This window comes from Cherax quadricarinatus, unplaced genomic scaffold (assembly GCF_038502225.1).
Source record: "Cherax quadricarinatus isolate ZL_2023a unplaced genomic scaffold, ASM3850222v1 Contig1093, whole genome shotgun sequence".
Taxonomy (NCBI): Eukaryota; Metazoa; Arthropoda; class Malacostraca; order Decapoda; family Parastacidae; genus Cherax; species Cherax quadricarinatus.
The window spans coordinates 59,910-83,168 of record NW_027196119.1 but is presented as its reverse complement, the minus strand read 5'-3'; the positions used below and the strand labels follow the sequence as shown (position 1 = coordinate 83,168).

At 41.0% G+C, this 23,259-nt stretch overlaps 1 protein-coding gene across 1 annotated transcript; it reads right to left on the bottom strand.

Moving 5' to 3' along the window:
- Positions 1 to 773: 773 nt before the first annotated feature.
- Positions 774 to 11,840, bottom strand: LOC138851584 (zinc finger protein 84-like). Its single transcript, XM_070080834.1, has 2 exons — positions 11,640 to 11,840; positions 774 to 3,231 (listed from the first exon to the last, which is right to left on the bottom strand). The coding sequence occupies exon 2, from the start codon at positions 2,472 to 2,474 to the stop codon at positions 1,182 to 1,184; it is 1,293 nt and encodes a 430-aa protein (XP_069936935.1). The 5' UTR covers positions 2,475 to 3,231; positions 11,640 to 11,840; the 3' UTR covers positions 774 to 1,181.
- Between the last annotated feature and the right edge of the window lie 11,419 nt (positions 11,841 to 23,259).

The following is a 23,259-nucleotide window of genomic DNA, read 5'->3' as shown; positions in this document are numbered from 1 at the left end:
AGGAGGAAGTTCATGGACATGGGTCATCATGATAGGTTTATTCTTATTTTTTCTATAAAAAATGGACGGGGAGGAACATAGAGGGATAACTTTCAGGAGAAATGAAAGGGATCGTACATCTCCCATCTGTGCCCAAGTGGACCCTCGGCACGGTCAGTAGTGCAGATGCAGCATGGAACACATTCCCTATTCTACCCTTCACACCAGTAAACCAATGATACAGGAGAGCAACCTCATATCCAAAAAGGCACGTCGGACAAAAAAGAGAGCGGTCAGAAATCCGCCGCAAGGCATAATCCCCTTATGCCACCACTTCCTGGAACTGACAGGCAGCCTCTAGAGGTACACCCGCCACCTAAAGGTCATCAAAAGCCGCCCTCCTGGGCCCTGAAGGGTGGATCAGCCCATCTACATGATCCAGATTCCACAGCAAACACCACCACCACCAAGGGCCTCAACAGAATGGGACAAACAACAACACCCTTTCCCCAATCTAGGAGCTAGAATTTCGGAGGGGAGATCCACCAAAGTAGGAAAGAAAGAGGGGGAAGAGATGAGGAAAGGAGTGGGGGAAGGGTAGTTAGGCTTGGTCAGAGGAAAAGATAAAAAATTCCAGTTCCTTACATGAAGAGCCTCTTCACCAAGGCAAGGAACTCCCCTTGAAGAGGACTATACAGTCAAGAACTTTTAAGTACTAGGCTTCATCTTCCCAAAATTATTTGTATATCCTAGGCTTTCCATAATGTATGAAATAAATGTCACCCATTTTTATAAAAACTGCATACTTGTTTGGAATAAAAATTTAATTACATTTTTACAGTTATGTTAAAGATATACTTTTAAAATCTTGAGACATTAAACATTAATATGGCTTCTACACTGATGTAGTTTACTTGTCTCCTGTATGAATTCTCAGGTGCTGTATTAGACTCAATTTGAGGGAAAAGATCTTAATGAACTCTGAGAAGATATGGTTTGTTTAGTACATGCACTCTCGGGCGATCTATTAGACTATTTTTCTTAAAAAGGCCTTTTAGACACTATGAACATTGATGTGGTTTATTCAGATTCGATTTATTTGAAAAGGCCTTTATGCATACTGAACACTGATATAGTCTGTTGCCTTTAAAAATTCTCAAATGATCTATCAGATCTGATTTTACTGAAAACGCTTTTAGACACTAACACTGATGTGGTTTTTCACCTTTATGAGCTATCTTGTGTTTATTTAGACTTGATTTGTAGGAAAAAACCTTTAGGCACTCTGAACACTGGTATGGTTTGTCACCTGTATGAACTCTCTCATGTTTACTTAAATTTGATTTATGTTTAAAGGCTTTTGGACACACTGAACACTGATATGGTTTATCATGTGTATGAACTTTCAAATGGTCTATTAGATAGGATTTTACTGAAAAGGCTTTTAGACACTCTGAACACTGATGTGGTTTTTCCCCTTTATGAGCCATCTCATGTTTATTTCGACTTGATTTATCAGAAAAGGCCTTAAAGCACTCTGAACACTGGTACGGTTTGTCACCTGTATGAACTCTCATATGGGTGCTTAATTGTGATTTTTGTGAGAAGGCCTTTAGGCACACTGAACATTGAAATGGTTTCTCTCCTGTATGAACTCTTAGATGATGTATTAAACTTGATTTTTGTGAAAAGCCCTTAAGACAATCTGAACACTGATATGGTTTGTCACCAGTATGAACTCTCCGGTGATGTATTAAACTCGAGTTTCGTGAAAAGCACCTTAGACATTCTGAACAGTGATATGGTTTGTCACCTGTATGAACTCGTAGGTGATCTATTAGACTTGATTTTTGTGAAAAGCCCTTCAAACATTCTGAACAGTGATATGGTTTGTCACCAGTATGAACTCTTTCATGTTTACTAAGACCTGATTTACTTGAAAAGGCCTTTAAGCACTCTGAACATTGAAATGGTTTATGTCCTGTATGAATGCTCTCATGATTATTGAGACTTGATTTATGTAAAAAAGACTTTAGGCATTCTGAACACTGATGTGGTTTGTCACCTGTATGAATTCTCTTATGTTTAGCGAGGCCAGATTTATTTGAAAAAGCTTTTAGGCACACCGAACATTGAAATGGTTTGTCACCTGTATGAATCCTCTCATGTTTAGTGAGACTTGATTTATTTGAAAAGGCTTTTAGGCACTCTGAACACTGAAATGGTTTGTCACCAGTATGAACTCGCCGGTGAGTTATTAGATTTGATTTTCGTGAAAAAGCCTTTAGGCACTCTGAACACTGATATGGTTTGCCACCTGCATGAACACTTAAGTGGGTGTCTAAATGTGCCTTTTGTGAAAATCCCTTAAGACACTCTGAGCACTGATAGGGTTTGTCTCCTGTATGAATCCTCTCATGTTTATTAAGACTTGATTTATGTGAAAAGGCCTTTAGAAACTCTGAACACTTATATGGTTTCTCTCCTGTGTGCATTTTAATATGGCTTAAGTCTGGCTTTTTATTATAGGGGTCGTCCTCGAAAAGGTTGGAGGGAGGGGGTAAAGGAGGTGTTGTGGGTGAGGGGTTTGGAGTTCCAGCAAGCGTGCATGAGCGTGTTAGATAGGAGTGAATGGAGACAAATGGTATTTGGGACCTGACGAGCTGTTGGAGTGTGAGCAGGGTAATATTTAATGAAGGGATTCAGGGAAACCGGTTATTTTATATAACTGGACTTGAGTCCTTGAAATGGGAAGTACAATGTCTGCACTCTAAAGGAGGGGCTTGAGATATTGGCAGTTTGGAGGGATATATTGTGTATTTTTATACGCATATACTTCCAAACTGTTGTATTCTGGGCACCTCTGCAAAAACAGTGATCATGTGTGAGGTGAAAGTGTTGAATGATGATGAAAGTGTTTTCTTTTTGGGGATTTTCTTTTTGGGTCACCCTGCCTCGGTGGGAGATGGCCGACTTGTTGAAAAAAAAATATATATATACTTATAAAAAAATTATTATACCATAAGGCTCAGTGCTGCATTTATGTGAACATCAGAAGAAAAAATGTCAGAAGGGAATGATGCCTTATGATTCTACTTTAGGCTAAAAGACTGACCAACTTCAAAGCTTTGGGAATGACTGCCTCTGCACGCCACCCACACTGCTGAAGTTATATATCTCCACTACTTCTGCCACTTACAACAGCTTTTATATCACTGCTGATATCTGTAATTCTTCTGGTGAAAGGATGAGCTGCGAAACAAAAGAACCACAGATTAGCAGAGCTGCAATTTAAAGTTTCAGCAATATTTTTAACCTATTGCTAAACTTTTGTTTCAAAGACAGTTATATTTTGTGATAAACTATTATTATTATTGTTGCTGCTGTTGTTACAAAGTACGTAATCACTGACAATACAAGTGAACATTTCACATACTACCTATTAATATTATGATCAAAACTAAAGACTAAACCAGGGTCCACATGCTTCCTAGCTAACAAAGTAACAAAATTACCAACTTACAATATTAAATATCATTCAGGCTCCACAACGAGGTATCAGTGAAGAATCTTATAATGGCAATAAGAAATATTTATTGCCAGAGAACTGAACAATAGTCATGTAGAAATTTTCCTTCTTAAAATTCAATGCTTCTTTACTAAACACTGTCCCTTAACCTTTTCATTGTCCAGACCCCCAAAATTAAAACTGCTCTCAATTTCCAAATTTTACTCTTGCAGTGGCCGTCAAATTGAACTAGTATGTCACTGAGGCAAGGGTCCCTCATGTAGTTCATCATGAGCTCAGCTCACTCAGGAAAGCTGTGAGTGGTAAATTCTGGCCTAAATATGAGAGAATAGATCTGTATGGCGAGTGTGCACAGTATAAAAAAAATCCTGCCTCGCCCAGTGCATGATAGGAAAAACAATACAGCCTCTCCTCACTTAACCCGTAAACGGTCCAAGCAGATCTACGTTCACATGCGTAGTGCTACAAAAGTAGATCTACTTTTTTTTTATATATTTTCAAATATAACAAAAAAAAAGTAGACAAAGTTTTTTTACACATTTTCAAATGTAAAAAAAACAAAAAGATCTACTTTTTACATACCTTCAAATGTTGAAAAAAACATATATATACGTTTGGACCGTTTACGGGTTAACAACAGAGCTCCGTTCCTAAGACCACATCAGTAAATGAAATTGTCACTAAACGACGAGCATACTATACATTTTGTAATGGTAGAGGGTTTGTAACAATTATCTTTGTTATTACTTTAATAACAACTTTGCACCATTTATAACATTTTTAGTATGCTTTTAACCCTTAAATGGTCCAAACGTATATATACGTTCACGCGCGTAGCGCCCCAAATTTTTTGAGAAAAAAAAAATCATCTTTTTTAAAAGGAAAAAAGAGCATATGGTACCCAGGCATCCCCAATTATTTTAATATTGTGCACAGTGAGTGCGCACACCCATCTTCTCATGTCTAGGTGACTCAGGCTTATCATGGCAATGTTGAAAGAATGACAAAGAAAACGTATATATACGTTTGGGGCGCTACGCACGTGAACGTATATATACGTTTGGACCGTTTAAGGGTTAAATGTTCATACAGTAGTGTACTGTATATTATAATAAACAGAATTGAGGAAATCAACTCTAATATACATTATTTAGTATGTATACTGGTCTGAGAGCCCGTCATAAGTCCGAGTTGTCGGTAAATGAGTACATCGGTCAGTGAGGAGAGGCTGTACTGTGACCATGTTTATGGTTTAAAATAGTGATCTTGAAGCATTTTCTTGGATGGTTTTAATGGCTTTACTGGCTGTTTCTTGATATCGTTTGATAGAACTGAACATATACTACAGAATAATTATTATAATCATGGGGAAGTGCTAAACCCACAGGGATTATACAGGGCCTGGGGAGGGGAGAGGAGGGATGGAAGGCATTTAGGCTGAATTCAGGGAACTGGAGCATAGATCCATTTCCCTGGTTCAAGAGCCCCTCACCATCATCAAGGAACCTCCCTTGGAGAAGTTATACTACAGAATTAAAGATTATTTTGATTGGTTTCAGGATTGGAAGTACAGTAAGGCCCCACTTACACAGCAGGTTAGGTTCCAGGCTACAGCCACAAAGTAGACATCGCCGGAAAGCAGAACGCCATTTTTTCCACTTATAAATGCACATAAATGCCAGATAAGAAGTCTACAGTAACATATATTAAGTCAGCAGTAGAACTAGGCATTAAATAACAATAAAGAGTAAAACACATGCACAGTACACTCATTATTTACCTCAAAATATTTGTAGTCTTAATGTAGGGCAAAAGGCGAGTAGTATTTACTGTAAGAAGTCAGGTGTGGATTTGGAAAAGGCGTATGACAGGGTGGATAGGGAGGCAATGTGGCAGATGTTGCAGGTGTATGGTATAGGAGGTAGGTTACTGAAAGCAGTGAAGAGTTTTTACGAGGATAGTGAGGCTCAAGTTAGAGTATGTAGGAAAGAGGGAGATTATTTCCCAGTAAAAGTAGGCCTTAGACAAGGATGTGTGATATCACCATGGTTGTTTAATATATTTATAGATGGGGTTGTAAAATGCAAGGGTCTTGGCAAGAGGAGTGGAGTTAAAAGATAAAGAATCACACATAAAGTGGGAGTAATTGTGGTAGGGGACCTGAATGCTAAAGTAGGAGAAACTTTTAGAGAGGGTGTGGTAGGTAAGTTTGGGGTGCCAGGTGTAAATGATAATGGGAGCCCTTTGATTGAACTTTGTATAGAAAGGGGTTTAGTTATAGGTAATACATATTTTAAGAAAAAGAGGATAAATAAGTATACAAGATATGATGTAGGGCGAAATGACAGTAGTTTGTTGGATTATGTATTGGTAGATAAAAGACTGTTGAGTAGACTTCAGGATGTACATGTTTATAGAGGGGCCACAGATATATCAGATCACTTTCTAGTTGTAGCTACACTGAGAGTAAAAGGTAGATGGGATACAAGGAGAATAGAAGCATCAGGGAAGAGAGAGGTGAAGGTTTATAAACTAAAAGAGGAGGCAGCTAGGGAAAGATATAAACAGCTATTGGAGGATAGATGGGCTAATGAGAGCATAGGCAATGGGGTCGAAGAGGTATGGGGTAGGTTTAAAAATGTAGTGTTAGAGTGTTCAGCAGAAGTTTGTGGTTACAGGAAAGTGGGTGCGGGAGGGAAGAGGAGCGATTGGTGGAATGATGATGTAAAGAGAATAGTAAGGGAGAAAAAGTTAGCATATGAGAAGTTTTTACAAAGTAGAAGTGATGCAAGGAGGGAAGAGTATATGGAGAAAAAGAGAGAGGTTAAGAGAGTGCTGAAGCAATGTAAAAAGAGAGCAAATGAGAGAGTGGGTGAGATGTTATCAACAAATTTTGTTGAAAATAAGAAAAAGTTTTGGAGTGAGATTAACAAGTTAAGGAAGCCTAGAGAACAAATGAATTTGTCAGTTAAAAATAGGAGAGGAGAGTTATTAAATGGAGAATTAGAGGTATTGGGAAGATGGAGGGAATATTTTGAGGAATTGTTAAATGTTGATGAAGATAGGGAAGCTGTGATTTCGTGTATAGGGCAAGGAGGAATAACATCTTGTAGGAGTGAGGAAGAGCCAGTTGTGAGTGTGGGGGAAGTTCGTGAGGCAGTAGGTAAAATGAAAGGGGGTAAGGCAGCCGGGATTGATGGGATAAAGATAGAAATGTTAAAAGCAGGTGGGGATATAATTTTGGAGTGGTTGGTGCAATTATTTAATAAATGTATGGAAGAGTGTAAGGTACCTAGGGATTGGCAGAGAGCATGCATAGTTCCTTTGTATAAAGGCAAAGGGGACAAAAGCAAGTGCAAAAATTATAGGGGGCTAAGTCTGTTGAGTATACCTGGTAAAGTGTATGGTAGAGTTATTATTGAAAGAATTAAAAGTAAGACTGAGAATAGGATAGCAGATGAACAAGGAGGCTTTAGGAAAGGTAGGGGGTGTGTGGACCAGGTGTTTACAGTGAAACATATAAGTGAACAGTATTTAGATAAGGCTAAAGAGGTCTTTGTGGCATTTATGGAATTGGAAAAGGTGTATGACAGGGTGGATAGGGGGGCAATGTGGCAGATGTTGCAGGTGTATGGTTTAGGAGGTAGGTTACTGAAAGCAGTGAAGAGTTATGAGGATAGTGAGGCTCAAGTTAGAGTACATAGGAAAGAGGGAAATTATTTCCCAGTTAAAGTGGGCCTTAGACAGGGATGTGTGATGTCACCGTGGTTGTTTAATATATTTATAGATGGGGTTGTAAGAGAAATAAATGCGAGGGTCTTGACAAGAGGCGTGGAGTTAAAAGATAAGGAATCACACATAAAGTGGGAGTTGTCACAGTTGCTCTTTGCTGATGACACTGTGCTCTTGGGAGATTCTGAAGAGAAGTTGCAGAAATTGGTGGATGAATTTGGTAGGGTGTGCAAAAGAAGAAAATTAAAAGTGAATACAGGAAAGAGTAAGGTTATGAGGATAACAAAAATATTAGGTGATGAAAGATTGGATATCAGATTGGAGGGAGAGAGTATGGAGGAGGTGAATGTATTCAGATATTTGGGAGTGGACGTGTCAGCGGATGGGTCTATGAAGGATGAGGTGAATCATAGAATTGATGAGGGGAAAAGGGTGAGTGGTGCACTTAGGAGTCTGTGGAGACAAAGAACTTTGTCCTTGCAGGCAAAGAGGGGAATGTATGAGAGTATAGTTTTACCAACACTCTTATATGGGTGTGAAGCATGGGTGATGAATGTTGCAGCGAGGAGAAGGCTGGAGGCAGTGGAGATGTCATGTCTGAGGGCAATGTGTGGTGTGAATATAATGCAGAGAATTCGTAGTTTGGAAGTTAGGAGGAGGTGCGGGATTACCAAAACTGTTGTCCAGAGGGCTGAGGAAGGGTTGTTGAGGTGGTTCGGACATGTAGAGAGAATGGAGCGAAACAGAATGACTTCAAGAGTGTATCAGTCTGTAGTGGAAGGAAGGCGGGATAGGGGTCGGCCTAGGAAAGGTTGGAGGGAGGGGGTAAAGGAGGTTTTGTGTGCGAGGGGGTAAAGGAGGTTTTGTGTGCGAGGGGGTAAAGGAGGTTTTGTGTGCGAGGGGGTAAAGGAGGTTTTGTGTGCGAGGGGCTTGGACTTCCAGCGAGCATGCGTGAGCGTGTTTGATAGGAGTGAATGGAGACAAATGGTTTTTAATACTTGACGTGCTGTTGGAGTGTGAGCAAAGTAACATTTATGAAGGGATTCAGGGAAACTGGCAGGCTGGACTTGAGTCCTGGAGATGGGAAGTACAGTGCCTGCACTCTGAAGGAGGGGTGTTAATGTTGCAGTTTAAAATCTGTAGTGTAAAGCACCCTTCTGGCAAGACAGTGATGGAGTGAATGATGGTGAAAGTTTTTCTTTTTCGGGCCACCCTGCGTTGGTGAGAATCGGCCAGTGTGTTAATAAAAAAAAAATAAAAAAAGTCAGGTGTGGGCAGGTATGGTAGCCCTCCTGGCCACCCCACCCACACATAATATACAGGAAGGCCCCACTTATACGGCGGGTTAGGTTCCAGGCTACCGCCGTAAAGCGGAAATCGCCGTAAAGTGGAACACCCTTTTTTTCCACTTATAAATGCATACAAACACTAGATAACAAGTTTACACTAACATATATTAAGTTAGCAATAGAACCAGGCATCAAAAAACAATAAAAAGGTACAATACACACATAGTGCACTCATTACTTACCTTAAAATATTTATAGTCTTAATCTAGGGTGAGACAAGTAGTATTTATTGTAAGAAATCAAGTGTGGTATGTATTGTAATAGCCTCACCAGGCCACCCCACCCACACATACTATTCTATGATATTTAAGCATCCCAGAGCGATAAAATGTATATACAGTTCACTCATTACTTACCTTAAAATATTTGTAGTCTTAATGTAGGGTCAGGAGTAAGTAAATGAGATAAAACGAATAAATGAGAGAGAGAAAGAATGAATACATGAGAGGGGGCAGGCGCAGTTATGTAAACAAACCAGGCGAAGGTAAGTTTTGTAAACAAACGAAGTGTACACGTCTGGTTTGTGTACAAGTTACATTGTGTACAGGTTGTCTCTACATTGATACGGTAGAATTAATAAAGAAGAACACTCCCATTCTCATGTAACATCATTTTGAGAAGAAATGAAGCTCTGAGTGAAGGCAATGGAAATAAGTCACACTGACTTTTTTGGGTTATCCTAGGTTCTCTACACGTATGTTGTTATGTATGATAATCTATGTAACTGTATTTGTGTATACCTGAATAAACTTACTTACATACATACGAAAGGAATAATTTTCTACAGTTACCCCCAGTAACACATTTACTCTTATGTTAGATTAGAGAAAATGTTATTCTTGGCGTCACTTGTACAAGTTATGTGGCTCCCACATCTTATATTTATGTTTATTTATTCTATTGTGGGGTGTATTTATCATCTTTTTATGTTATGTATCGTGTTTATTATATAATTTTGAAAAAAATATCATGGATGGATTAATGAAAATGTGTATATTACCGTAATATACGACATTTAATGAGACTCGGTATTGTTATTATCACCACTTGTGCAAGTCGTCTGCTACGACATCTCACATTTGTTTATTTATTCTACTGTGGGGTGTATTTATCTTATTTATATGTTATGCATCGTGTTTATTATATGATTTTGAAAAAAATATCATGGATGGATTAATGAAAATGTGTATATTACCGTAATATACGACATTTAATGAGACTCAGTATTGTTATTATCACCACTTGTGCAAGTCGTCTGCTACGACATCTCACATTTGTTTATTTATTCTACTGTGGGGTGTATTTATCTTATTTATATGTTATGCATCGTGTTTATTATATAATTTTGAAAAAAATATCATGGATGGATTAATGAAAATGTGTATATTAACGTAATATACGACATTTAAATGACTCGATGTATGTAAGTTTATTTAGGTACAGGTATACATAAGTATAATTATCAGAGTATATATAAAATATGAAATAACTTTTAAAAACATTTGAAATTTTGGAGTTTCCAGACAAAATGGAGAGACTTAGTGCTTACTGAGCTCATGGAGAATGTAAACAAACAGGGTGGGGCACGGTGACCGTATTAGAAAGTCAGGTGGGGGGAGCCGTATAGTGAGTTTTGGTCATAATTTGAAATGTCCGTATTAGCGGAACGCCGTAAAGTGAAACGCCGTAAAGCGGGGCCTTCCTGTACTAAGATGCTTAAAGTGTCCTTGAGTGATAAAATGCATATACAGTACACTCATTACTTACCTTAAAATATTTGTAGTCTTAATGGTCTTAATGTAGGGTGAGAGGTGAAAAGTATTTATTCATAGAAAATCATGTGGGAGGTATGGTAGCCCACCTGGCCACCCCACCTACTACGACATTTAACCCCTTGACTGTCGCAACCCCAAATACTGAGGTGTCTCCTGGTGTCGCAAAATTTCCGAAAAAAAAATATTTTTGTTTATGAAATGATAGAGAATTTTTTTCCGATTGTAATGACACCAAAAGAATGAAATTTGATGAAAAACTGACGGAATTATGCTCTCGCAAAGTTAGTGACCTAGGCGATATTTACAAATTGGCGATTTTTCCCATTTTGAGCCCTATTTTCAGCAAATTCCATTGTTCCAGTCGACCAAACTCATAGCTATTTCTTTAGAACTCCATTTTTTCTATCAATTGAGTACAAGAAATTGCCCATTTACTGATTTCAACTACCCAATAATGTGGTCAGAAACTAGCAATTTGGCCAATTTCACGAAAATTAAAAAATATGACAATCTCAAAATAGGGTCCAGAATGAACAATGCAGACATTCCTGGCCCTAAAATAACATTTTCTTTGTTCATCAGTCACATCTCCAGGCCCCTCCAATATTACTCTTGCTTTCTATTTTGAACTTTTATTCAAACAAAAAATAGAAGATTTACTGTTATGCAGACTACTGCTATATTGTAATAATTGCATAAATAATGTCAACCCATTCATGACTTCATATTAGAATGGCTACTTGGACAGTTATTGGACAATGACATCATTTGTTTACTTTTGAAAATCGGCAAAAATCAAACATTTCCCCTACTTTAAGCTCCATTTCAAGGTTCTTTTCATAATAAAACCAATCAAAATCACATCTATTTCTATCAAATGAGACCAAGAAAATGAGAATACAACCATAAATAATATAAGAAAATAGACCACAAATTCGGCATTTTAATTAAAACAAAAGTCGGAGTTTTTTTTCCTCATTATGCACTGTGTGCTGCAGGATTTTTTTTTATACCACGCACACTGACCACATAGACCCATTCTTTCATATGTAGGCCTACCAACTTTCTCTCACTAGATTTGAGGGCGCAAGAATTTAGGCGTACTAATATTTCAAAAACCCTGGCGCGTAAGCCGTACTAGTACGGCCGAAACCCTGAAAGGGTTAATTTTGGAGTTCTAGACAGTTAAAGGGTTAAAAAATCTAATAGATTAAAAGAGTTCATTTTCCTGGTGGTAAAGAAATAAAAGGAAAACATTTTCCCAGCAGTACTTACAAAGATATAAAAGAATGAAGTTCAAGGTCAATGATCTGCTGGTTGCAATATCAGCAACTGCCGCTTGCTCCTCTTGTTTATATTTATTATTTTGTACTTTTTATTGAGGTTCTCTAATTTTTTCCAGAAACTTGCATGTCCCATAAGACATGGGTATTGCATGTAACTACACCTATACTAATAATGTCATCTGTACATTTACAAAACATGTTGACACAACAACAAATACACAGTATTGCAATACCTTGCACAGTATGGTTTTGAAAAGTATGGGTTTTGAAATAATAGGGTTTATAAATTTAATGAAGAAAAATTATTTATTGCATTTTACGGCAAACAAGACTCTTTCTCTCTGTTTTTCGTACATCATCACTTACAGTTTCAAATTATTAAGTTTATTTAGGTACAGGTATACATAAATACACTTACACAAATTATCATATATCATACCAGCATGGTTTTAGAGCAGGATGATCATGCCTGTCACAGCTGCTGAACCATTATGACAGAATTACGGAGGCATTGGAAGATGACCAAAACGCAGATGTGATTTACACAGATTTTGACAAATGCGATCATGGAGTGATAGAGCACTAAATGAGGGCCATGGGCATTATGGGGAAGGTAGACAGACGGATTTTTGGGTTCCTAACACACACAGCACAAAAAGAAGTACATAGTTAACAGAGCAAGATTCAGCATCAGCGAGGTCAAAATCGCAGTGCCCCAAGGTACTGTCCTAGCGCCTCTGCTGTTTCTCATCCTCATAGCAGACATAGATAAAAACACCCATCACACTTTTGTATCATCATTTGCAGATGAAACTAAAATAAGCATGAGAGTCACTACTGTACAGGAAACTGAAAAATTACAGGAAGACATAAGCAGGGTTTTCCTGTGGGCAGTGGAGAACATGATGTTCAATGGTGATAAGTTCCAGCTGCTTAGGTATGGAAAGAATGAAGAACTCAAAAGGAACACTACAGTGGACCCCGCCTTACGAACGCATCACGTTACGTTAAATCCGCCATATGAAGCATTTGAATGCAAAAATTTTGCCTCGCCTCACGATAAAAAACTCGCCTTACATGATTCATCTGGGACGCGTCCCATGTGTGGCCTCAGCACCAGTGTTCACAAACCAGCCAGTGCGGTCGCATCTACGCATACATTCGGTACATTTCACATTATCCCAGTGTTTTTAGTGCTTGTAACTGCAAAATAAGTCACCATGGACCCCAAGAAAGCTTCTAGTGCCATCCTTGTGGTAAAAAGGGTGAGAATTAGTATGGAATTGAAAAAAAGAGATTAAGGAAATGTGTGCAAAGTGGGTTGAACTGCAAACCTTTACGGATGAAAATCACCCTGACACAGCTACTGCAAGCCATGTTGGCAACCTGTACAATGACAATGTTATGGCCCATTTTAGGAAAGTCTTAAAGGAATGGGAGGTACAGACCTCTATGGACAGATTTGTTGAGCGACAGAGGTCCAGTGACTCTCAAGCTGGTCCTAGTGGCATTAAAAGAAGAAGGGAAGTAACCCCGGAAAAGGACTTGCTACCTCAAGTCCTAATGGAAGGGGATTCCCCTTCTAAACAATAACTTCCACACTCTCCCCTCCTCCCATCCCATCAATCATCACCAGATCTTCAATAAAGGTAAGTGTCATGTATTCTATTCTTAGTAGAGTAGTAATTGTGCATGTCTTCTTCAGTTTGTGTGTATTAAAATTAATATTTCATGTGGTAAAAAAAATTTTTTTTCATACTTTGGGGTGTCAGGAATGGATTAATTTGATTTCCATTATTTCTTATGGGGAAAATTAATTCAGCTAACGATAATTTCGGCTTATGATGAGCTCTCAGGAACAGATTAATATCGTAAGGTGGGGGTCCACTGTACATCTACCATCTGACTTACGACCTGCTCGACATACAACCATTCGACTTACGACCTTGTTTTCTATGCCAAGTTTCTGCGAAATAAACAACTGTTTGTGGTGTACACAGTGTTTATCCTAAACCTTACAGTATAAAATACAGTACTAACAGCATAAAAAGTAAAGTAAAAAATTAAATACCAAAATAAAACAATAAAATAAAGTCATTACAAAAATGTGATGTTGATATTCTGTAGTAAGGTTCGACTTGCATCCATTTCGACTTACAACCGGTTTCTCGGAACCGAACTCCGTCGTAAGTCGGAGGGTACCTGTATATACAAAACTCAAGAGGATCACCAAATAGAATTAAAGGAACACGTAAAAGACCAGGGAATAATTATGTCAGCTGACCTTTCTTTTAAGGAACATAACAAGACAAAGATCACAACAGCTAGGAAGATGATGGGGTGGGTATTGAGAACTTTCAAAACAAGGGAAATAATGCTGATGGTGACACTCTTCAAATCGCTAGTGCTCCCTTATTCAGAATATTGCTCAGTGCTGATGGCCTGTTCAAAGCAGGAAAAATATCAGAGCTGGAACAAACACAGAGATCATTTGCAGCTCACACTGAGCCAGTAAATCACCTAAATTACTGGGAACGCCTTCAAGTCTTGAACATGTACTCACTGGAGCGGAGGAGAGAGAGATACATGATAATATATGCCTGGAAAGTACTCGAGGGCCTGGTCCCAAGTCTGCACACTGCCAGAACAACATACTGAAGTGAGAGATATGGGAGGAAGTGTAAAATAAACCCAGTGAGGAGCAGGGGTGCGATGGGGACAATAAGGGAACATTGTATCAACATCCGAGTTCCCAGACTATTCAACATCTTACCAGAAGATAACAGAAACACAGCTGGAACAAGTGTAGAAGCCTTCAAGAGGAAACTGGACAAGTATCTTCAAAAGGTGCCAGATCAACCAGGCTATGATGGATATGTGGGGCAGTGGGCCTCCAGCAGCAACAGTCTGATTGACCAGGCAAGCACCAGACGAGCCTGGCCCATGGCCGGCCTCCAAGAGTAGTTAAACTCCCGAAACTCTTCGAAGGATATCAAAGGTATAGTAAGGTGTGTAAATTACTTAGGATAACCCAAAATAAGTCAAAGTGACTTATTTCCATTTGTTCCTTGATTTTCATCGAAATCCTTGATTTCCAGTGTTTGTCTTTGTGTACCGTATGGTTCTTCAGTTTTCTTCTGCTTGGCAGTACTTTTGTCTTTGAATGCCGCTCATTTTAGCTGTGACTGAACATATGCAGGACACTCACACATATGAGTAATGTACAATACATAAACTGGACCTGGCTGGCTGTGTTCTCTTTCTACTCACTGTCTCAATGTGTGCAAGTGGATGTGTCTAAGGCTAGGACTGCATACTGATTTGTGATGTTTTTTTCATGCATTTTAAAAATATTTTATGTTTATATTTTTAAGTTAATTGATTTTACTGTTTAATAAGAGTACATTTATACTGCCCTTGAAAGAATTCACACTGGATGAACTACTGACGTTAATTACGAAAGTAGATGATGCTGTGACTTCATAATGAACGCGGATCCAAATACTGAACAAAGAATTAGAGTTAGGCAAATATTACAAAATGATATTCAATGCTATAAAGATATGTATGCTGATATAAAGAAGAAAAAACTGTGGAAACTACACAAGGGCCCCCCGTATCTGCGGGAAATATGTTCCGAACCCTAGTGCGAATACCAAAAACCTCGGATAGTAGCGAACACTATATACAAGTCGTTTTTGTTGATATACATACCTATGATGTTGAGTTTTGAAGGGGTGTAGGGATGGAGGCTGGAAGCAACAAAGTGGTGTGATGGTGACTATGTGGGTGGCAGTATTGGTGGCCTAGTGTGGGCAGTAGTGTTAATGATGGGTGACTGAGCAAGTAAGTGTTCAGCTGGTGTGGGCAGTAATTATGGTGGCTGGTATCATATTAGGGTGTGTGGGCTGTAAAAACATGGGTAAGGTGTGGGATTGGGGCTGTAAGGGCTAAAATTTATGGGGGAGTCTTGAGTGAAAGCATGAGTAAGATACTGGGCCAAATGGGCTTGGTGGTATGGGCAGGGGTTGAGAGCAAGAGGGTTGTTGCTGGGTGTACAGAGAGGATATGGCCATGGGTGGGAGGGGGATGGTGAATGCAGAGGTGCATCATATCCGTGTAAGACGTGTATGAACTGTCTCAAGCGCTAGCACACCTCAGCTCTCCTTTGTGTGATGGTAGTGATGGTGGTAGAGGGTGGTAGTGATGGTGGTAGCAATGGTGGTAGAGGGTGGTAGTGATGGTGGTAGAGGGTGGTAGTGGTTATGATGGTGGTAGAGGGTGGTAGTGGTTGTGATGGTGGTAGAGATAACCTCTCCTTCCTCACCCCTCCTCGCTGTCTTCCATACGCCAACAAGAGTCTTCAATTAAAGGTAAAAGTGATGTTAAATGCTCATTTATCCATTTCATTAGTGCTTTATAGTTATGTCTCATTGTTTTCTGTATGTAAAACCATAGTTATTCTCAAGAAAATTTATTTTTTGTTTATTTTTTGGGTGTCTGAAATGGATTAATTGGATTTACATTGTTTCTTATGGGAAATATTGCTTCAGTTTTCGTCGAATTTGGTTCTCATCAGACTCTCTGGAATAAATTAAAAATGAAAATCGAAGTTTCACACACACGCGTGGGTCCGTGGGGTGCAGACGTGGGTAACAAGGCTCCGAGAACCTTAGCGTTGTAAGGCGTGCAATAACAGTTAGCAGTAATCAGTGGTAGTGGAACGTTAGTGAACAATACTACGAGTGATAATTAAAGTTATTAGTTAAAGAAAGTGAGAGGAAAGCTGAAATCATAATATTTCAAAGCGCAAACCGTTGGGGGTCTTAGGCGCTGTTGCCACATTGGCAGCGGTAGGCCTGAAGAAGTGACGTCACAACAAGTTGTGTGCCATTATACATATAAAGTGAAGTGTATATAATGTGAAGTGTATACTATCATCAGTGAAGAGTGAAATCGCGTGAGGAAGCGGGATGTATGAGAATATATGGTTATAAACATCACGGGTGAAGGATCTCCAAAATAGGGATTTAACCCTTTGAGGGTCGACAGGCCCTCTCCGAAACTCGTTCTCAGGGTCGGCCAAATTTAAAAAAAAAAAAAAATTATTTTCTCTTATGAACAGATAGAGAATCTTTTCCCGATCATAAAGACACCAAAAGTTTGAAATTTGATAGAAAACTTACGGAATTATGCTCTCGCAAAGTTAGCGGTCTCGGCGATGTTTACGCATCGGCGATTTTGCCCACTTTGAGCCCTATTTTCGGCCAATTTGACTGTACTAGTCGACAAAAAACATGAATATTTCGATAGAACTCCATTTTTTCTATCGAATGGGTGCAAGAAACCACTCATTTATGAAATTCTACTATCCAGTACAGTGGTCAGAATTTAGCAATTTTGCCAATTTCACACAAATTTCAAAAGATGCCAATTTCCGAATAGGGTCCAGAATAAACAAGAAAGACATTCCTGGCACTAAAATGACATTTCCTCTAGTCATTAGTCATGTCTCAAGGCCCCTCTTATATTCTTTTGCTTTCCACTTTGAATTTTTATTTTCACAAAAAATATAAGATTTACTGTTATGCAGACTACTGCATTAGTGTAAAAAATGGTATAAATATTATTGCTGCACTTGTGAAAGAATATTAGACTCACCAGTTGACGTGTATTGCACGCTTGGCACGATTTGTTTACTTTTGAATTTTGGTAAAAATCGAACATTTCTGCTACTTTGAGCTCAATTTCAAGGCACCTTTCTTTGTAAAACCAGTCAAAATCATCTCAATTTCTGTAATATGTCTTCCATTCTATAAAATGAGACCAAGAAAACTAGAATACAACAATAAATACCATACGAAAATACACTGCAAAGTCGCTGATTTATTAAAAAAAATGGTCAAAGTTTTTTTTTTCTCGTTATGCACTGTGTGCTGCAGGATTTTTTTTTAGACTGTGCACACTGACCACATAGACCCATTCTTTCATATGAAGGCCTACCAGCTTTCTCCCACTATATTTGAGGCCGCTAGAATTTATGAGTACTAGTACGTCAAAAACCCCTACGCGTAAGACGTACTAGTACGACGAAAACCCTCAAAGGGTTAAGGCCTACGTACGACGACTTCGTCATCAGCAGCTGGCAACTGCCACCGCACCATTGCAGCGCAAGTTTATTCGCCAATTTGTGGTTTGCATGTTGACGGCCCTGGCTGGCCTTGCATACTGTTTGATACTGGTCACTCACTCCTGAAAGCTATTACCAGAATTAGAATAGAAATAGCATAGACATAGAGAATATAGTGTTGACGAGTGTGAGAAGGTAGGTGGGACAAGCTTTTAAGGGCAACATTGTAAGACAGTGCTAGGGTCAAGTCCCAGGAGGGTTGTGTCAGGTCACAAGAAGTTGCGGCCAGTCATTACACCGCACAAGACACTCTCTCACACACACACACACACACACACACACACACACACACACACACACACACACACACACACACACACACACACACACATGCACACACGCACACAGGCAGTGTTACTACCGGTAGTTATTAGCAGTAAGAATACTTAGGAAGCTAGGAAGTCCTCTCTCAATGTGAACAAGGAAAATGATAATAACCAGCAACAATTAATACGTAAATCCAGAAAGGGCAATAAGTGGAGAGAGTAGCATAATTAGGAAAGATAAATGAGACTAAATTTGTGCCTACACGACGGATCTTTCAACCACACCATCTACCCCCCCCTAACCCTCCCTCCCTCACACACAAGCACACACACACAAGGGTAGACACTCACACACACACACATACACACACACACACACACACACACATACACACACACACATACATAAACACATACACACACACACACACACACACACCTGTGCTGTTCTTGGTATACGTGAACGACATAACGGAAGGGATAGACTCAGAAGTGTCCTTGTTTGCAGACGATGTGAAGTTAATGAGAAGAATCGAATCGGACGAGGATCAGGCAGGACTACAAGCTGGACAGTTGCTGGACAGGCTACAAGCCTGGTCCAGCAACTGGCTCCTTGAATTTAACCCTGCCAAATGCAAAGTCATGAAGATTGGGGAAGGGCAAAGAAGACCGCAGACACAATATAGTTTAGATGGCCAAAGACTGCAAACCTCACTAAAGGAAAAAGATTTGGGGGTGAGTATAACACCGAGCATATCTCCTGAGGCGCACATCAATCAGATAACTGCTGCAGCATACGGGCGCCTGGCAAACCTACGGATAGCGTTCCGATACCTCAGTAAGGATTCGTTTAAGACTCTGTACACCATCTACGTCAGGCCCATACTGGAGTATGCAGCACCAGTTTGGAATCCACACCTAGTCAAGCACGTCAAGAAATTAGAGAAAGTGCAAAGGTTTGCAACAAGACTAGTCCCAGAGCTACGGGGATTGTCCTATGAAGAAAGGTTGAGGGAAATCGGCCTGACGACACTGGAGGCCAGGAGGGTCAGGGGAGACATGATAACGACATATAAAATACTGCGCGGAATAGACGAGGTGGACAAAGACGGGATGTTCCAGAGATGGGACACAGACACAAGAGGTCACAATTGGAAGTTGAAGACTCAGATGAATCAAAGGGATGTTAGGAAGTATTTCTTCAGTCATAGAGTAGTCAGGCCATGGAATAGCCTAGAAAGTGATGTGGTGGAGGCAGGAACCATACATAGTTTTAAGGCGAGGTATGATAGAGCTCATGGGGCAGGGAGAGAGAGGACCTAGTAGCAATCAGCGAAGAGGTGGGGCCAGGAGCTGTGACTCGACCCCTGCAACCACAAATAGGTGAGTACAAATAGGTGAGTACACACACACACACACATACACACACACACGCACATACACCACACACACACACCACACACACATACCACACACACACACACCACACACACACACACACACCACACACACACACCCACCACACACCCACACACATACACACACACACACACACACACCACACACACACCACACACACACACACACACACACACACACACACATACACACACACACACACACACACACACATGCACATACACACCACACACACACACACTCCACCACTTGACACAAACACGTACCCCCCCTCCCCTTACCACCTCTCCCCCTTCCCTAACCACCTCACCTTAGCCACCTACCCCTCCCCCAAACCACCTAACCCCTCCCCAAACCGTCTAACCCCCCCCAACTACCTCCCTCCCTCCAATAACCATCCTCCCCCTCCCCCATAACCATCCATCCCCTCTCTCCCTCAAACCATCTAACCCCCTCCCCCAACTATCTCTACCCCTCCAATAACCATCCTCCCCCTCCCCCACAATCATCCATCCCCTCTCCTCCTTACCATCTATTCCCCTCCTCCTAACCACCCGTCCCCCCTTCTGTGGAGCAATGGGGAAACCTAGAACCAGGATGAGGACAAGGGGCTCCAAGGACGAATCTGGGAGGGAGGAATGGGAGGTAGAGCTCAAAAAAAGGGAGGAAGACTGGGGAAGGAGACTAGATGAGCTGGAAAGGAAGATGGAAGAGAGGTTAGCAGCAGAATGCAGAAGGTGGAAGCAACAGGCCACAGCAGCAGAAATCAAGATAGAGAGATTAGAAGAGGAGCTGAGACATCTGAAACAGCACAGAGACAAAGATATTACAGAAGTAGTATCGGCAATGGCTACATCAAACACAGACAACAGGTCTGAAGGAAGCATGGAAACTAAACTGTACGCAGAGGTCCTGTCAAACCCACATGGGGCCAAAACAAAGACAGGGAGCACACTAGGACAGAATGAGAGGTTGGAAGACATTGAAGGAACTAGGACATGTGCAAGGACCTTACCAGATACCTGTGGGGGCCAGGAACAGGTGAGCAGGAAGGACAAACCAAGAAGCATAGGGGCCATAACTAGGGAAGGGACTGAAGGAAGGAACACTCCACGGGAAGGAACTAAAACACATCAGAGGATGCAATGGGAGTCACAGTGGGAGGTGGAAAGGGAGAGATCCGTGTTTGTCTATGGGCTAGACGAAGCTAAAGGGGAAACTTATGATGAAAGAAAGCAGGAGGAGAAAAAAGCGATTGAAGATATCATGAAGGTGATAGGCGAGGGGGACATGACCCAGGTGGCAAATTTTCGGAGAATCGGGTGGTTCAAAAAGAAAAGGAATCGGCCTCTCAAAGTAATTTTCAAGGCAGAATCAACCCGAACCATGATCCTGCAGGAGAAAGCACGGCTGAGAGGCAAGCAGGAGTTCCGGAGTGTGTACCTCGATCGAGACAGAACACAGGACGAAAGGAAGACAATGAGAGAGTTCAAAAACGAAAAGAGAAATGGGAGGAAATGAAAAAGGAGAGCAGAATAACCCAGGATCAAATGGAAGGACAAGCGCACCCCCAGAAACACCTGCAGAAGGACTCCAGCCATGACACCCCCAAGGCAACTGAACAATCCAAACCAACCATCACACACCAATCCCTCTGTTTCCACCCCCCGCACCACAGTTGCAGTATTAGAACAGAAGTTGAAGGTTTGGTACACAAATGCAGATGGATTAACGAATAAACATGAGGAATGGCAAGAAAGAATCAATGAGAAGTCCCCAGACATCATAGCAGTTACAGAAACAAAACTCACAGAGACAATAACAGATGCAATCTTCCCACCAGGATACCAGATCATGAGGAAAGATAGAAGGGGCAGGGGGGGAGGTGGGGTTGCTCTGCTCATAAAAAACAGATGGAAATTCGAGAAAATGGAAGGCATAGATGAGACGGGAGAAAGAGACTACATAGCAGGTACATTTCAGTCTGGGGAACACAAAGTGGTCATTGCAGTGATGTATAATCCACCACAGAACTGCAGGAGGCCAAGAGAGGAATATGAAGAGAGCAACAGAGCAATGGTGGACACACTTGCTGAGGTGGCAAGAAGAGCTCACTCCAGCAGAGCAAAGTTGCTGGTTATGGGGGATTTCAACCACAGGGAGATTGACTGGGAAAACCTGGAGCCACATGGGGGTCCCGAAACATGGAGAGCCAGGATGTTGGACGTGGTGCTGGAAAACCTCATGCACCAACATGTTAAAGACACTACCAGAGTGAGAGGGGAGGATGAACCAGCAAGATTGGACCTTGTGTTCACCCTGGGCAGCTCAGACATTGAGGACATCAAGTATGAGAGTCCGCTAGGAGCTAGCGACCACATGGTTCTGTGCTTTGAATACATAGTAGAGCTGCAAGTGGAGAGAATAACAGGTGTTGAATGGGAAAAGCCTGACTATAAAAGAGGGGACTACATAGGGTTGAAGAACTTCCTGCGGGAGGTCCAGTGGGACAGAGAACTGGCAGGAAAGCCAGTAAATGAAATGATGGAATATGTAACAACAAAATGCAAGGAGGCAGTGGAAAGGTTTATTCCCAAGGGCAACAGTAACAACGGGAAGACCAGAACTAGCCCCTGGTTTACCCGACGGTGTAAGGAGGCAAAAACAAAGTGCAATAGAGAATGGAAAAAGTACAGAAGGCAGAGAACACACGAAAATAGGGAGATCAGTCGCAGAGCCAGGAATGAGTATGCACAGGTAAGGAGGGAGGCCCAGTGGCAGTATGAAAATGACATAGCATTGAGAATCAAGACTGACCCGAAACTGTTGTATAGCCACATCAGGAGGAAGACAACAGTCAAAGACCAGGTGATCAGATTAAGGACAGAAGGTGGAGAACTCACAAGAAATGATCAGGAAGTATGTGAGGAGCTGAACAGGATATTTAAGGAAGTTTTTACAGTAGAGACAGGAAGGGCTGTGGGAAGACAGCACAGAAGGGAACATCAAGAGGGAATATACCAACAAGTGTTGGATGACATACGAACAACTGAGGAGGAGGTGAAGAAGCTCTTAAGTGACCTTGACACCTCAAAGGTGATGGGACCGGACAACATCTCCCCATGGGTCCTTAGAGAAGGAGCAGAGATGCTGTGCGTGCCTCTAACCACAATCTTCATGGGCAACTACCTGAGAAATGGAAGACAGCTAATGTAGTCCCCATATTTAAGAAAGGAAACAGAAACGAGGCACTAAACTACAGACCTGTCTCTCTGACATGTATTGTGTGCAAAGTCATGGAGAAGATTATCAGGAGGAGAGTGGTCGAACACCTGGAAAGGAACAAGATCATAAATGAAAACCAGCATGGGTTCATGGAAGGCAAATCTTGTATCACAAACCTCCTGGAGTTTTATGACAAGGTAACAGAAGTAAGACACGAGAGAGAGGGGTGGGTAAATTGCGTTTTCCTAGACTGCAGGAAGGCCTTTGACACAGTTCCCCACAAGAGATTAGTGCAGAAGCTGGAGGATCAGGCGCATGTAAAAGGGAGGGCACTGCAATGGATAAGGGAATACCTGACAGGGAGGCAGCAACGAGTCATGGTACGTGAAGAGGTATCACAGTGGGCGCCTGTTACGAGTGGGGTCCCACAGGGGTCAGTTCTAGGACCAGTGCTATTTTTGATATATGTGAACGACATGATGGAAGGAATAGACTCTGAAGTGTCCCTG